Source organism: Saimiri boliviensis, chromosome 11, assembly GCF_048565385.1.
Source record: "Saimiri boliviensis isolate mSaiBol1 chromosome 11, mSaiBol1.pri, whole genome shotgun sequence".
Taxonomy (NCBI): Eukaryota; Metazoa; Chordata; class Mammalia; order Primates; family Cebidae; genus Saimiri; species Saimiri boliviensis.
Window position 1 is genome coordinate 5,303,561 of NC_133459.1, and position 27,819 is coordinate 5,331,379.

Consider the following 27,819-nt stretch of genomic DNA (forward strand, 5'->3'; position numbering starts at 1 on the left):
CTGTATGTAGCCCATCTCAACCATTTTTAAGCGTTAGGCACATTCACATCATTGTACGACCATCAGCGCTATCCATCTCCAGAACTCTTTTCCTCTTGCAAAACTGAATCTCTGTACCCATTAAGTACCAACTCCCCATTCTCTGCACCCCCCAGCCCCTGCCAACCAGATTTGCAGATGTGGTATCTTTCTTAAGACAGATTTTTTTTTTCTTTTTTTTTTTTTGAGACGGAGTTTCGCTCTTTGTTACCCAGGCTGGAGTGCAATGGCACGATCTCGGCTCACCACAACCTCCGCCTCCTGGGTTCAAGCAATTCTCCTGCCTCAGCCTCCCGAGTAGCTGGGATTACAGGCACGTGCCACCATGCCCAGCTAATGTTTTGTATTTTTAGTAGAGACGGGGTTTCACCATGTTGACCAGGATGGTCTCGATCTCTCGACCTCGTGATCCACCCGCCTCGGCCTCCCAAAGTGCTGGGATTACAGGCTTGAGCCACCTCGCCCGGCCCTTAAGACAGATTAACCTGGCCTCAGGTGTATGGTCTGCGGCCATTGACTCAAACACAGGGAATGAGAACCCTCTGGAAGTGAGCTTGGAAATCTGAATTTCACCAGCTTCCCAAATAGGTAGGAAAGAACAAGAAACAAAACAAACATTACCACAAATGACGAAACATTTGTGGAAATATGTAGATTACATCCTGCAGGTATGAAGAGAATGGAAGGCATTTACCTTGTTATTGTCACTGGGGCAGATCCGGAGCCCTGGAGCTGCTGAGGCTTAAGCTGGGGGCCGCTCAGGAGCCTGGGTGGAGAGGAGCAGACGGTTCTGAAAGTGGAGGGGAAGTCAGGTGGCCAGCAGGAAGCGTCCCTATCAAAAGAGAAACAAAAAGGGTGAGACGTGAATCTCCAAGCACCACTAGTTGATATGACTTATTTTTCATTCCAAATACTCATTTTCATACTTAGAAGTCTATATTCATAATTTTAGATTAGTTCTCCTACCGAGGACCTCAAAATTTAGTTCCTACAAAACCTGGATCTGCCTCTGATTGTGTGTGTTTGTGTGTGTGTGTGTGTGTATGTGTGTGTGTGACAGAGTCTTACTCTGTTGCCCAGGCTGGAGTGTAGTGGCATGATCTTGGCTCACTGTAACCTCCGCCTCTGGGTTCAAGCAATTCTCCTGCCTCAGCCTCCCACGTAGCCACCACCATGTCCGGCTAATTTTTGTATGTTTGGTACAGCTGGGATTTTGCCATATTGACCAGGCTAGCTTCAAACTCCTGACCTCAAGTGATCTGCCTGTCTCGGCCTCTGAAAGTGCTGGGATTATAGGTGTGAGCCACCACGCCCCACCTGGTGGGTTTTACACCTGGGGTTTTCACTTTGAAAATCCCAATTGAAACTAGTTATACACACACAGCTAATTCTTGTGTTTTTAGTGGAGATGGGATTTCACTATGTTGACCATGCTGGTCTCAAACTCCTGACCTCAAGTGGCCCACCTGTCTTGGCCTCCCAAAGTTCTGTGATTACAGGTATGAGCCACCGCGCCTGGCCTGCCTCTGATTTTTGAAATCTGCAAAGGTTCATTTTTCTTTAAGATTGCTCTGTGCTAGGCTGGATGCAGTGGCTCATGCCTGTAAATCCCAGCACTTTGGGAGCCTGAGGTGAGCAGATCACAAGGTCGGGGATTTCAATACCAGACTGACCAACATGGTGAAACCCTATCTCTACTAAAAGTACAAAAATTAGCTGGGCATGGTGGTGCACATCTGTAATCCCAACTACTCATGAGGCTGAGGCAGAAGAATTGCTTGACCCTGGGAGGCGGAAGTTGCAGTGAGCCAAAATCACACCACTGTACTCCAGCCTGGGAAACAGAGCAAGACTCCGTCTCAAAAAAAAAAAAAAAAGGCCAAGCACAGTGACTCACACCTGTAATCCCAGCACTTTGGGAGGCCGAGGTGGGTGGATCACCTGAGATCAGGAGTTCAAGACCAGCCTGACCAACATGATGGAATCCCATCTCTTAAAAAAAAAAAAAAAAAAAAGATTGTCCTGTGCTTCCTGAGGTTGGTGAAAAATCCTAAATAATGAACACCAAGATTCGAAGCTCACTGGTTCCCCCTCCAAGACAGAACCAGTGGTGGGCACATAGTCAGCTTGGAATCTTCTTCCTTCAGGCCTCACCCCCAGGTCAGGGAACCTCTGATTCCTGCATCTAGTCCTGGACCAGCTGTCTGGCCCCTGCTCCCTGCTGCCCCTTTGGTAATAAGGGGCACCTTGGGAAACAAGACATCATGTGTGTGGGGTGTGTTCTCTAGACCTGTTCTCACGCTCCTGAAACCATTATTGAGTCTTACAGCTGCTTTAAGCGCCCCAGGCTTCATAAGAGCCTTTGAAAGCCCCAAGTGAAACTAGTTACTCAGTGGGAACCCTCAGTGGGTGGCTGCCTTCTCTCTGACACTGCATGCCCGGGCAGCTCTCTGAAGAGCAGCCACAGCCACTCGGTTGCACAGGGACACACACACACACAAAAGTACATGCACACCTACACACACACAGGCACTCACACTCAGCCCCCAAGAGATCCATCCACACTCGAAGGCAGAAACTGCATCATTGGCTGGGTTAGCTCCTCTCTACAATGACTTTAGCAAGCTGGAATGTTTTTCTAAAGTACAGGCAGGCTAGGCAAGGTGGCTCATACCTATAATTCCAGCACTTTAGGAGGCTAAAGTGGAGAAGGATCGCTTGAGCCCAGGAGTTCAAGACCAGCATGGGCAACGTAGCAAGACCTCATCTCTACAAAAACTCAAAAAATTAGCCGGGCGTGGCAGCGTGTGCCTGTAGTCCCAGCTACTCAGGAGTCTGAGGTAGGAGTATCACTTGAGCCCAGGAATTCAAGGCTATAGTGAGCCATGATTGCACCACTGCACTCCAGCCTGGGGGGCAGAGCAAGACCCTGTCTCAAAATGAATACAGGCACAGCCCATTTAATTGCAGTCCACTTTATTGCACTTCGGATTGCATTTTTTCACAAATTGAAGGTTTGTGGTAACCCCAGAGTCAAGCAAGTGTTGGCACCATTTTTCCACAAGCATGTGGCCATTTTGCATCTGTGTGTCACACTTTCGCAATTCTTGAAATATTTCAAACTTCTTCCTTATTATATCTGTTGTGAAGCTGGTTCTTCCAGACATTCCCGCAGGCTGTTCATGCAGCTCCCATCTGAGATGAACCCACGGGACACTCACCTTCAGGAGTCTGGGATCACAGGTGGGGCAGAGCAATTTGTCAATATTTATAAAAGGAATCCTCCTTGGCAGCCCACTGTTTATCCTCACTCTTGTGGAAATGAGCTTTGACCTCTCCTAATCACCTGGTGCCCAAGGGACAGGTAGGGGCCTGTCCCAAGCCCGACTTTCCTGGGAAATCTCCATTTTAGCACAGACAGGTTTCCAGGCAGCTTTGTGCTCTGACTATCCTTGGGTCACTGAATCATTTCACTGACTATTTTATTTTATTTTGTTTTTGAGACAGAGTTTCACTCTGTCTCCCAGGCTGGAGTACGGTAGCTTGATCTCGGCTCAGGGCTACCTCCGGCTCCCAGGTTCAAGTGATTCTCCTGCCTCAGCCTCCCAAGTAGCTGGGACTACAGGCGCCTGCCACCACACCCAGCTAATTTTTGTATTCTTAGTAGAGCCGGGGTTTCACCATGTTGGCCGAGATGGTCTTGACCTTTTGACCTCATGATCTACCTACATTGGGCTCCAAAAGTGCTGGGATTACAGGTTTGAGCCACTGTGGTTGGCCTTTTTTATTTTTTGAAGATGGAGTGTCATTCTGTTACCTAGGCTGGAGTGCAATGGTGTGATCTCGGCTCACTGTAACCTCCACCTCCAGGGTTCAAATGATTCTCCCTCAGCCTCCCAAGTAGCTGGGATTACAGGCACCAGCCCATCATGCCCAGCTAATTCTGTATATTTGTAGAGACAGGGTTTCACCATATTGGCCAGGCTGGTTTTAAACTCCTGACCTCAGGTGATCCACCCGCTTCGGCCTCCCAAAGTGCTGGGATTACAAGCGTGAGCCACTGCACCTGGCTTTGCCCACTAGTTTTATGAGGAAGAAACATGGGAGCCTTTTCCCCAGCTGGGGCAATCATCATACAGACATGAAGTCACAGAAGCATCTTGGAACAGGCATCCCAAGACCTGGCCATTGGGCAGGATGTGGGACTGGTGAAGGGTCATAAATGTCCCTTTGAATCAGTTTCCCTCCACACAGGAAAAGCCCACCACCACTCTGCGTTCACCTTCGGCCATCAGACAGGGCTCAGGGGCACCTGAGGAGCTGGGAGGAGGAGGTGCCTGCCACCGCCTGCGGCAGTTCCTGTTTCGCAAGCCCAGCTTGGAGAGCCAGCTGAGACCTTCTGGGCAGCTCTTGCACACCCCTGCTGAGAAACTCTGCCTTCTTTCCTCGGGCCCAGAACCTCACCCACCTGGGCTTGCCCCCTCCCTTCCAGGGCCCACTGGCCTCCTGACTCAGGCTCCCCAGAGCAACTGACCCTGTGAGTCACTGGCCCATCTACAACTCCCCTCCCCTCAACTGCTTGCATTGTAGCTTGATTGGAGCCAGGTCAACGAAAGTCACAGAACTGCGAACAGAGATGGACTCTCAGAAGTCAGAAGTGGCAAGCACAGCTGAAAGGAATCAAGGGTCCCCCTGGTTGGCTAGTTCTTACAGAATAGGTTTTAAAAAACCTGTACTGAGAGTTTTTATGGGGACAAGGAGCCAGTCCTGTGCCTGCCTGATGTGGAGTCCTAGGTGGGCTTAGGCTGCGGGTTACCTGCTCCCAGAGACTCACAAAGGCAGTGCCAGCAGGTGCTCATTCTCAGAAACGGGGGAAAGTGAGAGAAACCTACCCTCTCTCCTCTCCACACCTCCCCAGTATTTGTCCTCACGGAGTAAATATCCAAGTGATCCCACGGCGTGGACGTTAAGGCAAATGCCAGAGTGTCCAAGGCTTATTACAGGGTCGTCCTCTCAGATCCCCCCTGCTCACTAGTCCACCATGTTCAGTGAGCATCCACTGTGCACCCAGTGCCTCGAGGAGCTTACAGTCTAACCCTCTGGGTCCAGGGAGGCAGGAAGACAGCAAGGCCTTGCTGGGAGCCTCACCCTGTTGGCTTAACAATGACTTTTTCAATAATGCCCATAGCTTCCCCCATATTCTGCCACCTAAACCAGGGCCAAGGTCATCATGGGCTTGTGTGGCACAGTCGAATTAGTGACCATCCCCACCCCCACATCGGTTCTGTCTTCTTGCCCCAGGTGCTCTGGTCCCTAGCACAGGCTGCTGATCTGGGGACTCGGGGGAGAATCCTCCCCTTCTAGCAAAGCTCAGCAAGTCACCATGAAATATCCGGCTTCCGGCCTGGGTGTGGGTACTTGGCTGACCCCTCATGATGGGAACGGCAGCCCCAGGTCCCAAGCAGTCGGCAGGGTCTGTGGACTGGCCGAGGGGCTACCACGGCCGCCAGAGGCCAGAGCCACAGGGTGGCGAGGGCGGCGAGGGCATGGCCAAGGATGCGGGCTGTGAGGCAGACGCGGACGCTGGGGTGGGCGCAGATGGGCCACCGGAGTCACCAGCGCGCCCGCCATCGGGAGTGGCGCCCGCCGCTCTCCGCCACAGGTGCTCCAGCAGGCGCGCGCTCACGGCGGGCTCCAGGACGCGGCAGGCGGGCAGCACGTGGGCCAGGCGCGCCACACAGGCGCTGTAGCCCTCGCGGTAGCTGTCGCAAGGCACTGCGGGCGGAGACCGGCGTGAGGCGCGGCGTGGGGTGCGGGGCGCAGGGTGCAGGGCTCGGGGCAGGGCGGGGCGGGCTCACTCACCGGGCGCTGCCATGGGCCATGAGGACGCAGGCAGCTCCTGCAGGAAGCGCACGGTCATTTCCAGGACGTCCGCCTTCTCCAGCTTCGAGTAGCTGGAGTTCTGCGCCCGGCCACGAGGGAGAGGGACAGAGAACCACCAAGACAGACATCTGGCCAGCTGCTGTGCGCACCGCGCTCACGTTGGGAGCTGGGTGCGGGGCGCGCCGTGGCCTGCGGAGGGTCCGCTCCGACGCGCCCACCCCACCCAGACTCCGTCTTGGGCGCCGCGAGAAACCCCCTAGCGGGTTCCTCCCGCAGAAGCACCCGGTCCCCCTGCTCGGGCTCGGCGCCCCAGGACCCTCCGCCCTCAGCCCTCCGCCCTCCGCCCGGGCGCGCTCACCTCCCGGCCCAGCAGCGGCAAGATGAGCCCCTTGAGCTGGCTCAGGCTCTGGTTGATGCGCGCGCGCCGGCGCTTCTCCAGCAGCGGCTTCAGGCTCTGCGGTTGTGCGGCGTGGTGATTAGACCGGTCCCCGGCGGCCCCCGCCCCGCCCTGCCCTGCCCTGCCCCAGTCCCGGCCTCCCACCTTGCGCAGCTCCGCCGCGTCTCCTGCCCGGCGAGGCAGCCCCATGCTCCGCGGGAAAGCGGCGGCAGCTGCGAGCCCCACGCAAAGGAAAACCGAGGTCCAGAAGGAGGTCCCAAGGGCGGCCCGAGCTGGTGCCAAAAGAGTGCGCGCCACGCCGGCAGCTGAACTTTAAGGGAGCGGCTCGCCAGTTTCGCCCCGCCCCGCCCCACGAAGTCCGGCCGCCCGCCGGTTCCACCTCCCGCCTTTGTTCCTGCGCGGGGTGGAGCCGGGAGTGGAGACAGCGACGCCCCCGGGGATCTCGCTCCCGGCCTTCGCGTCCCATCTACTGCGGGGTGGCGGCCCCCGGCTGTCCCCGAGCACCTGCGGGGGAGGGGTCATCGGAGGCCGTCGCTGCATGACCCCAAGGGCAGGAGGGCCAGGTGGGGCCAGGCTTTGCCTGGCTCGAGCTGCGGTCCCTCCTCTCCAATGCAGCCAGTTATTCATTCCCCAGGCTCGGTTCAGCGTCTCCTCTGAGCCCCGCCCTGGACCGGGTCAGGGGACCCAGCGGCCGCAGGACTGCCAAAGCCCGTGGTTCCGAGAGCTCCCACGAAGTACATTAGCAAGAGGGACTCCCACCCACAGCTGCTCTATCGGCAGAAGGGCTGAGCTGGACGGGGAATCCGAGGTCCGAAGAGAAGTCGTGACTTGCTCCAGCCCTCGATCCTGGGAACCGGCACCAGTCGCTAGAAGCCCGGCTCTAAGGACCCGTAGAATCCTCCAGCAGCTTGCCGAGGGGTCATCTGGTTACCCCACTCCAGGCTTTGGGTGGGAAAACGGAATCCCACAGAAGCAGAGGCAGCCCGGGAGCCCTCGGAGCTCGTTTTCATTCCCACCGGCTGGGGATCAGGGTTCTCGCCCGCAAGACAGTCAGGGCCCACGTGACGCGCGGGCCGGGCAGTAGTGGGTGCGGGCCCCCCGCTGCCCGCCTGGTGGGGGGCCCCAGCGGCCCTCCCAGGACCGCCTCCGCGCCGCGTGGCGGTTGCTGCGGCAAACTGGCTGGCGTCCCCCGCCCATCTGCTCTGGGCTCCCCTCTCCCGACTGGCTGGCGGGCTGGCGGGGCAACGGCCACGCCCGCGGACCACACTGCGAACTGCTGGGCAGAGAGATGACTGGCGGGATCCACCGAACCAGCCCGGAGGAGGCCCCATGGGGCGTAGTCAAGAAGGGCTCTGTCCAGGGTGCTGGATGAACCCACGAACCCCACTTCCGAGCTCCACCCTTGCAGCTAGCCCCAGGTCCCCCTCCCTCAGGGTTCTCCCAGCAGGGCGGAAGAAGACCAAGGTACACACTACTGGGCTCCGAGAAGCCTGGGCCAGGGGAGCCCGGGTCACCCATAGCTGTCTGTGGCATGAGAAGGAACTTAGGCCACCATTCATGGACACTTACTGTGTGCCAAGTTCAGGGCCTAACACTTTAAGGCTCGCATCTGCATTAACCCTCATAAAAGTACTAACAAGTGAGAATAACTCATTCAACATATTTGGCCCAGCAGGGCCTGGAGGAACCTGAGACCTTGTCCTCCATGGTTGAGGCCAGTTTGCCTCCATTGGCCTCCCCCAAGACAATGACTTGTTCTTTAAGAGCTCAAAAGACTCTGTGGTTTCCCTCCCATTCTCATCCCAAGGCACCTAGCCTGGCGTACTCAGATCTGCACCCACAAGCCAGCCACAAAATGCTTTAAAAACGAAACAGCCGGGCGCGATGGCTCACGCCTGTAATCCTAGCACTTTGGGAGGCCGAGGCGGGTGAATCACGAGGTCAGGAGATCGAGACCATCCTGGTCAACATGGTGAAACCCCGTCTCTACTAAAAATACAAAAAATTAGCTGGGCGTGGTGACGCGTGCCTGTAATCCCAGCTACTCAGGAGGCTGAGGCAGGAGAATTACCTGAACCCAGGAGGCGGAGGTAGTGGTGAGCCGAGATTGCACCATTGCACTCCAGCCTGGGTAACAAGAGAAAAACTCTGTCTCAAAAAAAAACAAAAACAAAAACAAACAAACAAGAAAAACAGCTGGGCGCAGTGGCTCACACCTGTAATCCCAGCACTTTGGGAGGCCAAGGCGGGTGGATCACGAGGTCATTAGATCGAGACCATCCTGGTCAACATGGTGAAACCCCATCTCTACTAAAAATACAAAAAATTAGCTGGGCATGGTGGCGCGTTCCTGTAATCCCAGCTACTCAGGAGGCTGAGGCAGCAGAATTGCCTGAACCCAGGAGGCGGAGGTAGCGGTGAGCCGAGATCGCACCATTGCACTCTAGCCTGGGTAACAAGAGCAAAACTGTCTCAAAAAAACAAAACAAACAAACAAAAAAACAAGGCCAGATATGGTAACTCACAGCTGTAATCCCAACACTTTGGAAGGCCAAGGCGGGTGGATCATGAGGTTAAGAGATCAAGACCATCCTGGTCAACATGATGAAAACCCATCTCTACTAAAAATACAAAAATCAGCTGGGCATGGTGGCATGAACCTGTAGCCAAGATCACGCCACTGCACTCCAGACTGGCAACAGAGTGAGACTCTGTCTCAAAGAAACAAAGTTGGGTTTGGTGGCTTATGCCTGTAATCTCAGCACTTTGGGAGGCTGAGGTGGGCAGATCACGAGGTCAGGAGTTCGGGTCTAGCCTGGCCAACATGATGAAACTCCATTTCTACTAAAAATACAAAAAAACACAAAAATTAGCCAGGCATGGTGGCAGGCACCTGTAATCCCAGCTACTCGGGAGGTTGAGGCAGGAGAATTGCTGGAACCTGGGAGGTGAAGGTTGCCCTGAGCTGAGATTGTGCCATTGCAATCCAGCCTGGGCTACAAGAGGGAAACTCCATCTCAAAACAAACAAACAAAAAAAAAAAAACCCCTCCTCATGCCTCATTTTCCCCAGCTGTAAACTGAGAACAATAGTTGTACCTCTCCCATAGCACCTCTGGATTAGATATCCAGGTGAAGCATGGTGAGCGTTTGGTGGGTGGTACAGATTTCATAAAAGTGCGAATGCTGGTGTGAGCTCCCTAGGGCTGCTGGGGAGGACCCAGATAGCCCGATGGATGTGGAAGAGCCCAGAGAGGATAGAAGCCTGGCAGGAAAGGACTGGCTTGAAGCCTGAGTTTGAGCCATGTCCTGAAAGGAGTCGGAGAGGTTGGCCAGCAGGGGTAGGTGCTCACACGTGGCACTAATGGAGATGTTAATAGCAACAGTGGCAGTGGCTCAAGGGCATCTGCCCAGCCCAGTGGAAGAGCAATAGAGCATCACCTGGACCTGGCCCACAAAAATCACAAAACCTTGTGCTAGATGAGTGTGTCCATGGCCAAGGTAGCCACCTTAGGCGTGGAGGACACTAATTGCAGGGTCTTTTAGAATGGAGGAGGCACAGGGAAGAGGTGCCCAAGACAAGTCATTTTAGCACCTCCTTCCAACAGTACCCCTGCTACTTGCTGGCCTCATGGTACACCTGCCTCTGGGCATCTGGAGGAGGGCAGCGCCAGCTGCAGTGAACCTGTTGCTCTGGCCACCACCAGCTCCAGCAGTGAGGCTGCCAAGAAAAGACTCCTCCCTCCCTTTGTCTGCAAACCGCTGGGCAAGGGTCCCAGATCCCAGTGGCCACAGGTCCCATGGAGAGAATGAGGGTGATCTGGCCAGGTGGAAGCCGTTGGAAACCCACCTGGCTAGGCACGGCCCAGCAGCTTCAGTTATCCGGGCACCTGGGAGGATGGGAGGCCACCACCCAGGTTGCCACTAGGTGGCAGTCGCAGGGAAGGGACCAGAGGCACCTCCGAGTTTAGCACTATGACTCCCACTGTCCCTGGGAGGGGCTTCCTTCATTCTACATCTCAGCGCTGACTGTGCCAGACCCGGGTTGCGGCCGAGTGAAACCTTCAGGCCAGGTGGGGCCAGGCCCCGACGGGACTCAGAGGGGTGGGTGTTGGGACAGGAAAGGCACAGGAAGGTGCTTCAAGGTCGCTGATAGGCAGCCTACACTCCCACAGCTACTTAGCCTCCACCTTCTGGAAGCGTTTGCTCCCATCCTTCGGGCACTAGCCGCTCCCACGGCTTGTGTTCGGTGGTGCCCGCAGGATGGCTTGGCACATAGTCGCTCCCCAGCCTGCGCCCTCTGGCGCTTTCCTGCGCCCCTGCAGGGGTCTCCGTCCCCTCTCTCTGGATGCCCGCGATCCCGCGTCTCCACACAAGCCCTACTCCCCCCACCCCCAATCTCTGCCTTCTGTGTGCCTGAAAGTCCCTCCATCCCGACAGAGCCTGGAGTTCCCAGCGCACCAGGGGTTCCTGTCCTGCCCTCCCCGCTGGAGGCTCTGAGGCCCTTTGCACTCTCCAGGGATTTAGACCCAGAGCCCCTCAGGGACGCGGTAGGCCTGCTCCTGCCTCGGGGCCTCGCGCTCCATACCCAGCTCCACCGCACCGCCACAGAGGCCTTTCCCTGACCGTCCATGTGGCCCCGACAGTCACTCCCCAGTCACCTCTGGAATTGCGTCACCAGCGCCTGGAACCGCAGTGAGCGGACAATGGGCAGATGAATGAATTTGTCTGTGCCTGGATGGCTCTCCAATTCGAACCCAGTTCTGCTGCCCTCTGGGGTCTCAACCGTTACGTGAGACGAATTAGGAGAGAAGCCCCTGGGCGCGGAGCGGCGGGGGCGGGCGGGGGCCTGCGGCTGAGGCTACGGGGCGGGGCGGGGCGGGGCGGGGCAGGGAGGGGGCGGGCCCGAGGCTTAAGCCGGCGTCCGCGGGCTCCGGCCCCAGAGCGCCGCTGAGCGGAGCGAAGCGCCAGGCGGTCCTGAGCAGAGGCCGGGCCCGCAGCCGCCCCGCCTCCCGGCCCGCAGAGCCCCGACGGCCGCACCGCGGGCTCCTCCCGCCCGCGAGGACACGCGCATGGCGTCCTGGGGGAGGCTCTGAGTGCGGGGTCGCGGCGCCGCAGGCGGCACCATGGCCCTGGAACAGGCGCTGCAGGCGGCGCGGCAGGGCGAGCTGGACGTGCTGAGGTCGCTACACGCCGCAGGCCTGCTGGGGCCCTCCCTGCGCGACCCGCTGGACGCGCTGCCCGTGCACCACGCGGCCCGCGCCGGGAAGCTGCACTGTCTGCGCTTCCTGGTGGAGGAGGCCGCCCTCCCCGCCGCGGCCCGCGCCCGCAACGGCGCCACACCGGCCCACGACGCCGCCGCCACCGGCCACCTCGCCTGCCTGCAGTGGCTGCTGTCTCAGGGAGGCTGCAGAGTGCAGGTGGGTCCGCGCCGTTCGCCGGGGGTCCTGCGGCTTCCTCCTCAGGAGACGGTCCTGGCCCAGAGCCCCCACGCCGGGGCTCAAGGATGGGTGGGGTTTGGCACCTCCTGGCCCAGCTGAGCCCTGCACGGAGCTCCTTCCAGAGGCCCTCAGGTGGATGGGCTCCCTGGCTTGCGAGTAGTCGGGCAGATGCCCTGGCGAGCCTGGGGGCTCCCTGGAAGCACACCTGGGTGATGGGAGCCAGAAGGGCGCCGCCTCCGTGGGGCTGGTAGTTACTGGTGCGTACCGAGAGAGGGAAGGCACTGATCTGAAGTCCTGGTAGTGGGTGGGGACGTGAGGCCTGGGCGGCAGAGTCAGAAGCCCATGTCCTCCAGGGCCGGGTCTGAAAGGAGGCTGGACAAAGTCCCACAGCCCAGGCTGAGCTACAGGTGTCCCCAGCCAGCATGTGGGGGAATGATGATGGGCCATGGTAAATGGGGGTCTCCGCATAACCCAGGCTGACCCCAGGACATCCGTGCTGTCAAGTCTCCCAGCTGCTTCTCCAGCCCAGGCGGATTCTTGCTGGCCCCAGACCCTACCTGGTCCCTCTGAGCAACCTCCCAGGGGCGTCCTGGCTGCTGAGAAGCAGGTCGCCAGGCCACGATCAGAGAGTTCCAAGCACAGGGAACAAGAAGTGCAGAGCCCTGCGGCGGGCACACTCCTGTCCTGTCGGAGGGCCAGCAGGAGGCTGCGGATTCAGAGTGGGTGAGGAGGGGAGAAACTGCCAGGGCCAAGCCAGAGGGTCTCCTGGGCCGAGGTTAGGGATTTGGATGAAATTCTGCTTGTGGGGGCAGCCATGGGAGGGAGGAACCAGAACTGATTTTCCACTTAGACCACTGGGCTCCCTGGAGATGGAAGGGGAGGAGGCAGGCTTGCTATGGCCCACGATGGCCAGGCCAGCCCACCTTCTGCCCTCAGATAGAAGGCCCCCCACCCTTCCTGGGAGATGGCCTGCCCCATATCTCTCCATGGGACCTGTTTTCAGGGCTTCCTGGCTACGTGGCCCATGCCCACTCTTTTGGGAGGTGTCATGCCTGCCTTATCCGGTGTCCAGGCCTGGCCGGAAGCCTCCCCTGCCAGAGCAGAGGAGCTGGGTGAAGCAGGTGGCCTTGGCCCCAGCTTATCAAGTCTCCTGCCCTCTGGGCCAGGCAGGCTTGGGTGCTGGGGGAGGAAGGGGTGGGGGGGGTGACCTGGATCCTTGGGCTTCCCCAGCCCCGAGAGATAAGCTGCTTTAGGGTGTGGTCCACTGCACATGAGGCTCCTGGAGCCTGGACAGCTGTTGCTGCCTCAGGCACAGGCCAGAGCCCAGAGGCCTATGGCCCTCTCCTTACAGTTTCCACCACTGCGGAGCCCAGAGCCAGTGAGACCCCTGGAGCCTCAGACCCTCAGTCCCCAAGGCCAGTAGGAAGGGAGTGCCTTTCTCAAGAGCTGGGGCTCAGCTCACATTTCACCATGGTTCTGCCTGGGTCCCCTCTAGCCAGCTCGGACCTTTGGGCTCAGAGCCCAAGATCAGAGCTGGGAGCCAGTCTCTACCCCCGCCCCCACCGGCTTTCTAGCACACAGGAGGGGTCTCAGTGTCCTCAGCTTCCTGTGGGCCATCACATTCTCTGCCCCGTCTTCCTCCCTGCATCCTGAGCAGCGTCACTGGGCTATTGCCCCGCACTGCAGGCTGCCCAATGACCCCGTCAGTGGCCTGGGGCCCCAGTTCCCTCCGCGCCCTCTTTTCTTGCATTTCTCACAGGAGCCTCAGAGTTTCTCTTCCCACGTGATTCAGCTTCCTGAGGCCGGGGGTCTCTCACCAGCTCCTGCTGCCTCTGGCACTCTGTGACCACAGTGCCCTCTCTCTAGGCACGGCAAGGCAGAGAGGCTTCACTCCCTGACCCTAGTGAAGTGTGCCCACTGCCTCCTTCTGCCGCAACCCTGCCCACCCTTCTGTCGTCCATGTGCTTGGCGCTGGGAGGTTGTTCCGTTCCAGAACTAGTGCCCACTTGGCCAAGTGCAGCAGCCTCTGCGTCTAGACGTCTGGGTCCTCCGTGATGCTCCTTCCGGCCCAGGTCCCATAAGCACGCCCCTCCAACCCCTTTCTCAGCAGACACACACATGGAGTGTGCACAGACGACACATTCAGCAGTTCTGGGCCCAGACCTCTGGCCCCACCCACTCTGAGGTCCCTGGGGGAAGTTTTGCCCAAGCCTTCCCAGAGGCCACCACTAGCCTGCACCTAGCACCCCTGGCTGACTGCCCTGGACCCGCCCACCAGCGCCCAGCAACTTCCACCTCCACAGGGGCAAGAACACAGGCTGCTCCTGTACGTGGGCGCTGGCAAGTCTGCCAGGAGAGGGGGGCAGTTTTCTGCACAGAGGTTGGATTGCTGGAGGCGCATCAAGGTGGAGGCTTCTGTTCCCATGTGACACCTAGGAAGGTGGAGAGAGAGGGGGCAAATGTTGGAAGCAGGGGTTGCCCCCAGTCCCGATGCTAGCTTGGTACGGCCCCACAGCCCCCTTCCTGACCCTGCTCAGCCCAACAACACTTTGTCTTTCCTCCAGCCATGCCCTGAGCCCCTGGGTGTCAGAGCTGTGGCCCTCAGCCTGGAGCCAGTGTCCTGCCATGACATTCCTGTGCCTCTCACATAGACAGCCCACAGTCAGGACCTGGAGGCCTTGGAAAGCCAGGCACGGCGATGCTGCCTATTGGCTATGGCTCAGAGAGGGCCAGTTAGTTGCCCAAAGACAGCAGCAGGATTCAAACCCAGGATCCGCTTGACCCAAAAAAACATTGCTGAGTGAGGCCTGGCCAATCGCTCCAGGGAAGGCAGAGAGCACAGAGCTACCCCTGAGGCCTGTGGGAGTCTGGGAGTGCCCCAAGCCAGGGGCAGGGCAGGAACAGCCTTTAGGACTTGAACTGGCTCTCCTCCCACAGGACAAAGACAATTCTGGTGCCACAGTCTTGCATCTGGCTGCCCGCTTTGGCCACCCTGAGGTGGTGAACTGGCTGCTGCATCATGGCGGTGGGGACCCCACTGCAGCCACAGACATGGGCGCCCTGCCTATCCACTACGCTGCCGCCAAAGGAGACTTCCCCTCCCTGAGGCTTCTCATCGGGCACTACCCTGAGTAAGATCACCCCTCTTAAGGGGTCCTCTGGGTGGGCTGGGCCAGGGCTTTGGGGGATGCCTGGGATCTGCCATGCTTCTCTGGCACTCCAGGGCAGTGATCCCTCCAGCGGCCATCCTGGGGCCAGAGGGCCAGGCCAGAGAGACGGCTCCCACTCAACATGAAATTTCTCCCCTCCTGGAAAACCCCTTCTGGAGCTGCCCCCAGAGCCCTGCAGGCAGGTGCCACCCGCATCCTCAGCCGGCCAGCTGCATGCAGCTGGACTTGGGAGGCTGGGCACGCAAGCCAAGGTCACCTGTTCCCCTCAGGCTGCTTCCGTAGTAGGAGCTCTCTCTGGCTCAGGCTGTGCTCATTTGCAAGACTGTTCAGAATGGAGTTGGGGACAGCAAGGGCAGGAGCGCCTCCTAGACCCTAGTCAAACAGGCGGAAGAGGAATCCCATCAGTTACCAAGCAGTTAAGGGAGAACTGCCCCTCCCAGACCCCCACCCCACCTCCTGGCCCCAGAGCCCCTGGCTGGAGGCCATCCAGAGAGCAGCCTGTCATCTCCTGCGGCCCCTCAGCCCATTCCCACTACCAAGGGAAGCATGGGGCTCCCAAACCTCCTGGGGTGTGGGCTGGGAGCTCCCCTGGGCGGGGTGGGGGCTTGTACAGAGCAGGGTGCACGTGTGAGTCTAGGGGAGGGAGGGAGGGACTCAGGTCTTAGAAGCGCCTGGGGAGGCATGGATCCGGGGAAAGCCACCCAGGTCCTGAGAGGGTGGGGTGCCAGATGCCACAGCAGCCTGAGTGGGGAGTGGGGGGCTCTGACCAGTGACCCTTGTTAGTCTAAGTGGGAGCCCGGGATATAAATGTGAATGTGGACCAAGCCTCAGGATGAGAGCAGCTACAAGGTAAGAGGGTCTGGCCTGTCCCCACCACTGGTTGGTTCCTGGGTGTGCCTGCAGTGCCCCTGGCCACCAGGGAGCAGGCTGGAGGCCAGTTCTGGCCATATGGCCATGTGGCAAGGTGGCCACAGCTGCAGCCTTTTGAGCCTAGGCACACTGGCGTGGATGTAGGGTGGCCCTAGGACCCACCAGGCCGGGCTCCAGTTGTCCCCTCGGCCCAGGACAAGGGAGCTGGGCCTGGCTCCTCCCTAAGAAGGGGCTTCCTGGTTTGGTTAGTGGGAGACCCAGCAGGTACTACCCTGGAGAGGGGGCTCTTCACAGCACAGCCAGCCCTGCCAGGCCTGCTTGGTGGCCACTTTGGTATGAATTCACTGCTTCCAAACAAACTAGGGTTTGGATCATGTCAAAGTCAGTGGGATTTAGAGTAGGAGAACCCCAGGGACCCCTGAGTAGAGGGTCCCAACTGGCTCCTGGCAGCATCTCTTGGAGGCTGTCCCAGATTCCTGAGTTAGACTCTCCAGGTTGGGGCCTAGGAGCCACACGTGGAACGTGTCCCCATCCTCACAGCGGTGATTCAGATGCATCTGTCCCACCCCCTCACTTTAAGCAGAGGAGAGGGACAGGTCTTGAGAGGGGAAGGTGCCTCTGATGGTGGGACCAATATGGCCCAAGTGTGAACTGGAAGATGCTGAGCCCCCCTTCTGCAAGTGCTAGTGGGGCCGCCACACCTGGCCTTCCTCACTGAGAAGGCAGGTCTAGGATACACAACGATCCCCCTGCGGGCTGTGTTGTGGGACGCCATCCAGGTCTCCAGGCCTGGGGGACCCTGGCCCCCTCCCAGGCTATAACAGGTGCTGGGTGTGATTGGGCACTGGTGGTGACTCAGTGGCCAGATGGCCTGGACTGATGAGCCGCCAGCCCCCCAGGAATCACCATGAATCTCAGGAAGGTGGACAGAGGGCTTGGGCTCCGTTCCTCACAGAGGCGTGTGACACAGCTGATAAGAAGGTGTCTTTGTGTGGTTGCCAGGCTGGGCTCCAGCAGGAGGGGTGGCTGGGAATTGGGGTTGGGGGATGGTGTACCCAGTTAGCCTCCTACCTCAGGGGTAGGGATTCCTGCTTCCTGAGGCTGTGAATATGAGGGCTGGGAGCTGGGGAGAGCAGAGGCTTGAGCTGCCCCAGGCCCCAGGCCCCAATCAGGGGACCCAGGTGGCCCAGCTTCATGCTCTCGAGAGCCTCTGGGGCCTGATGTGAATTGCTGTGAATTATTCACAAGGCTCAGCTCTCTTGCTGGCGCGTGGGTGAGCGCTGAGGGAGGAAGGGCTCCCGGACCTGCTGTTGGGAAACTTGATCCTGCCCAGGGGGGCAATGGGTGGCCATGGGCCATGGAAGTGACATGCTGCAGAGGAGCTGGAAGGCTGGACAGCCTCAGGAGAGCCCAGCTAATTCCCAGGCTACGCCCTGGGGTCTTAAAATAGAAAGGACTCAAGATTGCAGGAATGTCCTGCTTGTCCCCCAAACCCCCCTCTATCCCGTTCATGGGGCCAAGTCTTCCCAGAAGCAAAGGAGTTGTCACAGTGACTGTAGGGGCTGCTGCCACATGTGACCCTCCCTCTGAGCCCCTATAGAAAAGGGATCTCTCAGTTGGGAGGCATGGGACTGGCAGGAGCTGGGCTGAGGCCCTAGGTCTCAGGGAGATCCGGTTGGAAGGGTTGGCCTTCCTGGGCAGGAGCTCCAGTGGCTGATGGAGGGGAACAAGGAGTCCAGACCCCCAGTCAGGCCAGATTGAGAAGGGGCAAAGAGTAGATGGCCCTCAAGGCTGGTGGCCACCCTCCCAGGAGGATCCTGGAGCCCTGGAGCTTACTCTGCTTCCCCAACACCTGCTTCTGGCTGCCATAGGGCCTGAGCAGCTGGGCAGGGCTGTGGGAGGCAGAGTGGGGGAGCCAGGACTCAGCTGGGACCCTAAGGCTTGAGCTTCCAGGCTGGAGAATAGGGAGGCCCCAGGCTCTTCCCTGGGCCCTGAGTGCTGCCAGTCACAGCAAGCTGAAAAACCAGTTGGCCCAGAGATTTTATCAACTTCACCAGGTGCCTCCTGCAGGTGCCTCCTTCCCCCAAAGCCTCCCCTATACCCAACCAGACAAGACTAGGGTGGGGTTGGAAAGTACCAGTGGCTGGGCACAGTGGCTCATGCCTGTAATCCCAGCACTTTGGGAGGCTGAGGCAGGTGGATCATCTGAGGTCAGGAGTTCAAAACCAGCCTAACTAATGTGGTGAAACCCTGTCTCTACTACAAGTACAAAAATTAGCCGGACGCGGTGGCACATGCCTGTAATCCTAGCTACTCAGGAGGCTGAGATAGGAGAATTGTTTGAACCAGGGAGGTGGAGGTTGCAGTGAGCCAAGATCATGCCATTGCACTCCAGCCTGGGTGACAGAGCGAGACTCTGTCTCAAAAAAAACAAAAAACAAAAAACAAGAAAAGAGGGGAGGCAGAAGCGGGGAGGGGAGGAAAGGGGAACCTGTGCCAGGAGTCAGGACAAACCCAGAACAGCTCCTGCCTGCTGAGTACCTTCTAGGGGCCTGGCACCACCCAGTGCCATCTGAGCCACACAACCACCCTGAGCAGTAGCCGTGTAATCAACCCATTTACAGATGGACTCATTCAGCTAATATTTATTGAGCAACTTCCATGGACCAGGTGATATTCTAAATGCCAGTGATATGCTGATGAACCAGACAAGCGTCTCTGCCTGGTGGAGCTGACGGGTATAGAAATGGTGTTTTAGAGAGGCTGATCCACCAGCTGTGGTCACTAGCTTGCTGTGTGACCTTGGGCAGACTGTACCTCCTCTCTGGGTCTCTCTCCCACTCCTGGTCCAGGTCCTAATCGCGCAGGGCCTTTCAAGTTCACTGGAGACTTCCCCTTTTCCCTTCCTTTGTGCAAAGTTTCGCACAGCTTGGCTGTTCCACAGCCCAGCTGAGTCTGAGGGGTTCAGGCAGCCCCCGCCTGGGACAGAAAAGGGGTTTCTTGGGAAGCCCCAGCAACTCACAATTTAGGGAGCCCCAGGCCCCGGGGCTCACTTCTCACCCTTAGAAGGCTAGAGGCTCTGCTTAGGCTGGTCGCATTCCTGCTAGGCCCCTGCTTCTGTCACAGGCTGTGGGGTCTCACTCCTTTTTAATCACCAGCCCCTGTCGACCTTTGGTGTCTGTCAGGTCACCTGGCATCGGGGCCTGGGGGCAGGGCCTGTGTCCATACTGGGGAAGTAGTTACTATCCAGGTGGAGGCTCTGAGAAAGGAAGGGCCTAGTGGAGTCAGGAGAAGCCCCTTACAGCAATCGAGGGCACAGGCCCCCATCTTATGTCTCCACCAGCAACTCTTGGTCTCAGCTGTCATCTAACCCGGGCTGGTGCCCCTGCCCTACCCATCTAAAGAGGAGAGCTGAGTCTTGAGCCCTGGAGCTCTGTAAGCAGCGAGCTGCTGGGGCATCCCAGGGCTTTCAAGAAACCCCCTTTCTGCCTGAACCCCTCGGGCTCAGCTGGGCCATGGGAGCAACCACACTCTGTGAGGCTGTGCACTAAGGAAGGGAAAAGGGGAGCCTGAAAGGCCCTGAGCGATTAGGACTTGGACATGGCCTTCTTCTGTCCAGCTCCACCCACAGCCTTTGAAAATACAAGTCCCACCAAGCGCAGTGGCTCACGTGTGTAATCCCAGCACTTTGGGAGGCTGAGGTGGGTGGATCACGAGGTCAGGAGTTCGAGACCAGCCTGGCCATATGGTAAAACCCTGTCTCTACTGAAAAATAAAAAAATTAGCCAGGCGTGGTGGCTCACACCTGTAGTCCCAGCTACTCAGGAGGCTGAGGCAGGAGAATCACTGGAACCCGGGAGGCAGAGGTTGCAGTGAGCCGAGATCATGCCACTGCACTCCAGTGTGAGTGACAGAGCAAGATCCTGTCTCAAAAAAAAAAAAAGTCCTGGTCGGTGGGCTCACACCTGTAATCTCAGCACTATGGGAGGCCGAGGTGGGCGGATCACCTGAGGTCAAGAGTTTGAGACCAGCCTGGCTAACATGGTGAAACCCGGTCTCAACTAAAAATACAAAAATTAGTCAGGCATGGTGGCAGGCGTCTGTAATCTCAGCTACTTGGGAGGCTGAGGCAGGAGAAAATTGCTTGAACCCGGGAGGTGGAGGGTGCAGGGAGCCAAGACTGCACCACCGCACTATAGCCTGGGCAACAGAGCAAGAGTTCATTTTAAAAAAAAAGAAAGAGCAAGTCCTGTCACAGGCTCCTGGCCATAGACAGAGAAGGCCACTCACTTCCTTACAATGTCCCAGAGGCTGTCCCTCCTCCAGGCTATGGTCCCCTCCAACAGGCCAGCACCCCTTCCTTCACAGAGGCTGATCCTTCTGCAGGGATCAGAGACCCCTGCCTGCTCCCTGCCCTCCTCCAAGTCTTTGCTCAGACCTCACTTCCTCAGCAAGGCCAACCCTGAGCCTCACTGAAATTGTCACCGGCGCCCACAATGTGCGCTCACTCCCTGCTGGCCTACTTCCTTGCTGCCTGTTTTTTGTTTGTTTGTTTGTTTGTTTGTTTTGAGACTTGAGTCTTGCTCTGTCACCCAGGCTGGAGTGCAGTGGTGCAATCTCCACTCACAGCAACCTCCACCTCCCAGCTTCAAGTGATTTCCCTGCTTCAGCCTCCTGAGTAGCTGGGATTACAGGTGCACGCCATCATGCCTGGCCAATTTTTGTATTATTAGTGGAGACAGGGTTTCACCACTTTGGCCAGGCTGGTCTCGAACTGCTGATCTCAGGCGATCCACCTGCTTCGGCCTCTCAAAGTGCTGGGATTACAGGCGTGCACCTCCGCACCTGGGCTCCCGGCTGCCCTTATGGTAACCTGACTTTTCGTCCTGTGTGCATTCTGTGTGACAGCCGAAAGCCAGGCCCGGTGAGAGGCCCCAAGACACATTTGGTCTCTTCACTCCCTGCACACCCATATTTCCGGCCAGGCCCTGTAGCACACAGGCAGATGCGTTTTCATCCCGTCTGTCCCTGAATAATGAGGCCAGGGGCTTTGTCTTCCCCGTTCTGTATGCCCGGAGCCTGACTCCAATAAACGTCTGCTGAATGAGTGGGTTGTAGAACCCCAGGGATTTGTCCACACTGCCTACAGCTCCTTGCCTGTGACCCCAGACAAAAACCCCTTCTGGGCATCCCGCAGCCCATCTGGCAAATGGACCTAACCTACCCGACCAGGCTGAGGCCATGAGTGAAGAGACATCCCCTACTCCTGGCCTGGCTGTCCCTTCTCACATTTATTCATTCAACAAACAGCAACTGGGTACACTCAACTGCCCGGCCCGTCAGCACGAGGAACACAGTGTGCCCCTTCAGCCACACATTCTTCTATACACGTGTGTGTGTCTGAGGAAGAAAATAACAAAATAATTCAGGAGTGGCAAGTGCCATGCAGTAAAATGGGCAGTTTGGTAGGAAGTGATGGGGATATCTTTAAGTTGAGGGGTCAGGGAAGCCAGGCGTCTTTGAGGAGGGGAGAGCTGAGACCCTAATAAAAAAGAGGGTTGGCCTCAAGGCCTTGCCATGACAGAACTGGCAGTCATGTGGGGAGGTGTAGAGGCCTGAGGGGGGAGGGTCAAGTTTTGCCTAACTGTGGGCCAGGAGGAAGAGCCGGGAGGCTGCGAGAGTTGCAGGCTTCTGGGAAGATTCCCTGCTAGCCAATGGGCTGGGGTGTAGAACCTTCCTCAAACCAGGGCTCTGTTTCTTCCCTGGGCCAGGCCTAGTTGGAAATCTTTTTTTTTGAGACAGAATCTTACTTTGTTGCCTAGGCTGGTGTGCAATGGCATGATCTTGGCTCACTGCAACCTCCGCCTCCCGGGTTCAGGCAATTCTCCTGCCTCAGCCTCCCGAGTAGCTGGGATTACAGGCACATAACATCATGCCCGGCTAATTTTTCTATTTTTGTAGAGATGGGGTTTCACCATGTCGGCCAGGCTGATCTCAGGTGATCTGCCCACCGTGGCCTCCCAAAGTGTTGGGATTAGAGGCGTGAGCCACCACACCTGGCCTCAAATTTTTTGTATTTTTAGTAGAAACGGGGTTTCACCATGTTGGGCAGGCTGATCTCGATCTCCTGACTTTGTGATCCTCCCACCTCAGCCTCCCAAAGTGCCAGGATTACAGGCATGAGCCACCGTGCCTGGCCCGGGTTGCTTTTAACACAGGCCAGGAGGCGTGACTGGAGGACGCCAAGAGCCACCAAAGGCTCCATGAATGTCAGTTTAAAGCAGTCATAGGCCGGACTGATCCTCAGAGGCGCAGCCTCTTCCTGACCTCCCTTTGGGAAGGCATTACCGACAGCGGAGAGGGCCGAAGGAATCATTCTTCAGCCCCAGTCTGGCTCCCTGGGCAACTCACTCCCTGCTCCCTGTGGCGGCATTGACAATGAGCTGGCACAAACCTCTGCCAGAGATTCCCACAGCCCACACGGGTGTCCCATGTTTCTTTTGTGCAATCAGAGGTGACTTGATGAATAGTTACAGTTCGTCCATAGCATCTTTGTTCCCAAGAGAAAGAAAACAAATCATGATTTATATGCTCATTGCCAGGGAGCCTCTGACCTACAAAGAGAGCTTGGGTCAAAGTCAGGGGAAAGGGCAAGGGCTTGTTCTGGGCGCACTTTTCTGTGGCTGTCACTGTGGTCACTGTGTCACTGTGGTCAGGGCTAGAGCTGGTAGGGGTCTGGGGGTCAAAGGTCTCCCCCAAGACCCATCCTCTCATCTCTAGGTTATGTTCCCCACAACAGAAATGATACCCAGCCTGGCCCATGCTTCTCAGGGCCTGGACATGCCAGACCAGACATGGTCCCACCTGGTGGCTGGTCCTCCCAGGCACAGGGAAGAAGAACCCTAAAGTTAAGCGGTGGCTGTGCGCCAGGCACCAGGCTCTGCAGGAACTCCTTAGGCGCTCCGAACAGGGTCAGGATGATGACTGTTGCCCCCATTTCGTGGATGGGTTTGGGAACACAAAGAGACAAGAAGTGAAACTGTGGCACAGCTCAAAGTCACAGGACTTGAACTAGGTCCTCCTTATCCTGCAGGCCCTTCTAGGGGCTGTGCCCTAGCAGCTGGCAAAGAGGGCTCCTGAGTTCCCAGCGGGGAAGGGCAGTGGTCTGTGCGATGGGAGGGAGGGAGGCAGAGGAACAGACGGACCAACAGCAGGAGGGCTGCAGGCATCACACATTTGTTTTTGCTTTTGTTTTGTTTTGTTTTTGAGACAGAGTCTCTCTCTGTCACCCAGGCTGGGGTGCAATGGTACGATCTCGGCTCACTGCAACCTCCGCCTCCCGGGTTCAAGTGATTCTCCTGCCTCAGCCTCCTTAGTAGCTGGGATTACAGGCATGTACCACCACGCCCGGCTAATTTTTGTATTTTTAGTAGAGATGGGGTTTCAGCATGTTGGTCAGGCAGGTCTCGAACTCCTGACCTCATGATCCACCCACCTCAGCCTCCCAAAGTCCTGGGATTACAGTCGTGAGCCACTGTGCCCGGCCAGACATGGCACACTTGGAGTCAGAAGCAGGCTCTGCGTAAGACCCAGGCTCAAATCGGGGATCTGCCTTTTTCTCATAGAGTTATGTTAGCTCTCTGTGCCTCAGTTTCCTCATCTGTACCAGGAGGACAATGCTAACACCTGTCCTGTCAGGTTGTTACGAGGACCAGCTGAGAGACTGTGTGTGTTATACTCATCGCAGTGCCTGAGACAGAGTAATCATTCAGTAAATGGTGGCTGCCATCACTAGTATTATTACTTCCTATTATTACTTTTGTTAATTCCTCTCTCCAGTGATGGGAATTTTGTTTCTTTTCTCATTTATTTATTTATTTATTTTTATTTTTATTTTTTTTTATTTTTTATTTTTATTTTTTTTTTGAGACGGAGTTTCGCTCTTGTTACCCAGGCTGGAGTGCAATGGCGCGATCTCGGCTCACCGCAACCTCCGCCTCCTGGGTTCAAGCAATTCTCCTGCCCCAGCCTCCTGAGTAGCTGGGATTACAGGCATGCACCACCATGCCCAGCTAATTTTTTGTATTTTTAGTAGAGACGGGGTTTCACCATGTTGACCAGGATGGTCTCGATCTCTCGACCTTGTGATCCACCCGCCTCGGCCTCCCAAAGTGCTGGGATTACAGGCTTGAGCCACCGCGCCCGGCCTTTATTTTTTTTTTTGAGACGGAGTTTCACTCTTGTTACCCAGGCTGGAGTGCAATGGCGCGATCTCAGCTCACTGCAACCTCCGCCTCCTGGGTTCAGGCGATTCTCCTGCCTCAGCCTCCTGAGTAGCTGGGATTACAGGCACGCGCCACCATGCCCAGCTAATCTTTTTGTATTTTTAGTAGAGACGGGGTTTCACCATGTTGACCAGGATGGTCTCGATCTCTGGACCTCGTGATCCATCCGCCTCGGCCTCCCAAAGTGCTGGGATTACAGGCTTCAGCCACCGTGCCCGGCCTATTTATTTATTTTAGAGACAGGGTCTTGCTCTGACACTGAGGCTGGAGTGCAATGGTGTGGTCATAGTTCACTGCAGCCTCAACTTCCTGGACTCAAGTGATCCTCCCTCCTCAGCCTCCTGAGTGGCTGGAACTACAGGTGTGAACCGCCATACCTGGCTAATTTTTATATTGTTTGTAGAGACAGGGGTCTCACTATGTTGCCCAGGCTGGTCTCGAACTCCTAGGCTTAAGCTATCCTCTTGCTTTGGCCTCCCAAGGTGCTTAGATTCCAGGCGTGTGATGGGAATTTCATTTTGGTCCTTCCGCTCATCCATATCTTTGTAATACTCCCGAGTGACTGAGAGTACCTGTTGTTTTTGCCCTCAGGCCAAGGTGGAAGGGGATGTCGAGCCAGGACCCCTCCCACCCAGCCCATCAGCATATCTGCCCCATGTTCTGGGATCTTCCAGGCTGGAGTCTCTGACTCCAGAATGGGGCTCATGAATGCAAAGGATGTAATACTAATAAGAATTAAGCCAGGCTTGGTGGCTCGCGGCTATAATCCCAGCACTTTGGGAGGCTGAGGTGGGCAGATCACCTGAGGTCGGGAGTTCGAGACCAGCCTGACCAACACAGAGAAAACCCGTCTCTACTAAATATACAAAATTAGCCGGGGACAGTGGCGCATGCCTGTAATCCCAGCTACTTGGGAGGCTCAGGCATGAGAATTACTTGAACCTGGGGGGCGGAGGTCGCGGTGAGCAGAGATCACGCCATTGTACTCTAGCCTGGGCAACAAGAGTGAAACTCCATCTCAAAAAAAAAAAAAAAAAAAAAAAAAAAAAAAAAGGTGACAAGCTCCAGCACTTACTGAGGGCTTATTCTGTGCCAGGAACTTGGGAGTGCCAGCCAGCAGCCCAGCAGGAGGCTGTGGGTACTACTGCCCCCTGCTGCTCAGATGCTGCTTGGTGCCAGCTTCTCAGACCTTCTCTGGCTGGCTGGGCACCCCTGGGTCATGGATCTCTGCCAAGTGGGGGGTGCTGGGAGAGCAGAGCTCACCGCAGGTCTACCCTGCCTAGCTGTGCACACCGACATGGGCCTCTGCAGAAAGAACCCAGTGGGCCCCACCAGCCCCCGATCCCCAGGACCCTGGCACTCACTGTGCCTTGGTTACGGGGTGAATAATTTAGGCCGCCGAGTGTTGGTCATGAAATATTAAACAGCCTGTTCCTGATGCACCAGCGTGTGAGTGTGCGTGGGGGTGACACTGGCACTGGGGTGTGGAGGCTGGCGGCCACAAGCCAGCACGTTTCTGAAGATAAGTACGTGGCTGAGTCTTCTGTCTCCCTCATCTGTGTTAACGGGACTCCCTCTGGACCACTAGGCATGGTGCCTGCTCTCTGCACCGCCATGAAGTGCCAGGCCCCAGCATCAGCCCCAGCAAATGGCAGCACTGTGTCTAGGGAGTGTGGAGGGAGGAGAAATCAGTGAGTGGGGGTCCGTGGGGGGCTGCAGACAACCTTGGGGTCTCAGGAATCAGGGAAGTGGACACAGAACCAGGGCTTTGGGGACAGGGAGACGCTGGCCGGGAGGGTCTGGGGGTGTGTGAGAGGGAGGGAGAGGGCACACATGATGGGGAGCAGAGGAGGGCTAAGTCATGCTGGGAAGAGGGTGGATGGGCAAAGAGGGGGTGGCCTGGTGGACACTGATAGGCAGGGAACAAGTGGATGAGAGGTTGAATGGGTGAGCAAGGGGTGGATGCAGGGTGGAGCATGTGGGTGATCTGGGGGCTGATAGACTGGGGGAGGTAGATGGGGAGGATGTGAATGTGGGGCTGAGGGCCCCACAGGGTCGAGTGGCTCTTGCCCCAAGCCTGCCATACAGCGGGTATCTTTACAATACTGAACGCTGCCACCTGGGCCATGGGTTCTTTTCCTGGTATAACTGTTTTCCCTTAAATCATGCTCTGCACTGTGTCTGCTCCAGACATTCCTTCGACTATAAGCTGCTTATTCCTTAATTCATGCTCTGCCCTGTGTCTACTCTAGGCATTCCTCTGATTATGAACTAAGATATAGTTTTTCATATATGTATATGGAAATAACTGAATGGTAAGATTTTTTTAGGTACTCATTCTGTGAACTAACATGATTATATAGAGAGGATTAGATAAAGGGAAATAACTACGTAGTAACACTATAAACTGAGATATTCTCTAAGCCCGAATTCTATAAACCAATATATGATTATATGAAAGATTATATAAAAGGAAATAACTGAGTAGTAACACTATAAACTGAGATATTCTTCAGGCCTTAATTGTGCCAGGATTCTGCTTAGCTGTTCTTCCTCGGTACCTATATGGGGGGTTACCCACATGTGAAGTCCAGTGAAGAATTGCACCTCCTGGGCACAAAACGTGAATTGGAACACAATAGGACCTGGCACCCTCCCCCACCTCCCCATATAGGTCTGGGGGTGGCATGTTGTGGCTCCACCTAGTGTTCCCTAGTGGTAACTGCACCCTGGGCTGTTCACATCCAGCAGCGCAGCAACCAGGACAGCTCTCCTGTTCCCCAGTTAGGCTCCCTCTGGGCTGGGAGAGCAAGAATAAGGGACAGTGATAGCCAGAAGCTAGGCCCTTAAGAGAAGCCCCTGAGACACATTCCATCTCTTCACTCCCTGCATACCCATATTGTTGGCCAGGCCCTGCATCGCACAGACAGATGTGTGTTCAAATGCCACTTACCAGCTGTGTGACCAAGGAGAGAGCTGAGTCTGTGCCTGTTGTGGGACCATGGGGAATAGCACAGAGTCCGGTCCTTCCAGTCCCACCTGCGAGCCTCCCCAGCTACAGCTGCAGCATTAATTGAATTCTGATTCTGGCAGGTGCCCTGCCAGGTGCCTTACAGGGGTCATCTGTTGATGGTCACAGTAAATTAATAAAAATAGTTGATGGCTGAGTGCGGTGGCTCACACCTGTAATTCCAGTACTTTGGGAGGCCTGATCACTTGAGCTCAGGAGTTTGAGACCAGCCTGGGAAAAACCCCATCTCTACTAAAAATACAAAAATTAGCTGGGCCTGGTGGCACATGCCTGTAGTCCCAGCTACTCAGAAGGCTGAGGCAGGAGAATCGCTTGAACCTGGAAGGCAGAGGCTGCAGTGAGCCAAGATTGCACCACTGCACTCCAGCCTGGACGACAGAACAAGACCCTGTCTCAAAAAAAAAAAAAAAAAAAAGCCGGGCGTGGTGGCTCAAGCCTGTAATCCCAGCACTTTGGGAGGCCGAGGCGGGTGGATCACGAGGTCGATAGATCAAGACCATCCTGGTCAACATGGTGAAACCCCGTCTCTACTAAAAGTGCAAAAAATTAGCTGGGCATGGTGGCACGTGCCTGTAATCCCAGCTACTCAGGAGGCTGAGGCAGGAGAACTGCCTGAGCCCAGGAGGCGGAGGTTGCGGTGAGCCGAGATCGCGCCATTGCACTCCAGCCTGGGTAACAAGGGCGAAACTCCGTCTTAAAAAAAA

The 27,819-nt window shown here is 56.7% G+C and overlaps 2 protein-coding genes across 9 annotated transcripts in view; one reads left to right on the forward strand and one right to left on the reverse strand.

Moving 5' to 3' along the window:
- Window positions 1-3,014: 3,014 nt before the first annotated feature.
- HES2 (hes family bHLH transcription factor 2) lies at window positions 3,015-6,634 on the reverse strand. The gene is made up of 4 exons (XM_010350280.3): window positions 6,464-6,634; window positions 6,281-6,376; window positions 5,902-6,001; window positions 3,015-5,814 (listed from the first exon to the last, which is right to left on the reverse strand). The coding sequence occupies exons 1-4, from the start codon at window positions 6,506-6,508 to the stop codon at window positions 5,534-5,536; spliced, it is 522 nt and encodes a 173-aa protein (XP_010348582.2). The 5' UTR covers window positions 6,509-6,634; the 3' UTR covers window positions 3,015-5,533.
- Window positions 6,635-11,250: 4,616 nt separating this feature from the next.
- The window catches only part of ESPN (espin), a 37,266-nt gene continuing 20,697 nt past the window's right edge, over window positions 11,251-27,819 (forward strand). For all 8 annotated transcript variants that reach the window (XR_012512304.1, XM_039473726.2, XM_039473727.2 and 5 more), the window contains exons 1-2: window positions 11,251-11,738; window positions 14,697-14,890. Coding sequence is in view for 7 of the 8 variants with exons in the window: in XM_039473726.2 (XP_039329660.2) it covers window positions 11,445-11,738; window positions 14,697-14,890 (488 nt within the window). In the remaining variant the exon portion in view is untranslated. The remainder of the gene's footprint in view (window positions 11,739-14,696; window positions 14,891-27,819) is intronic.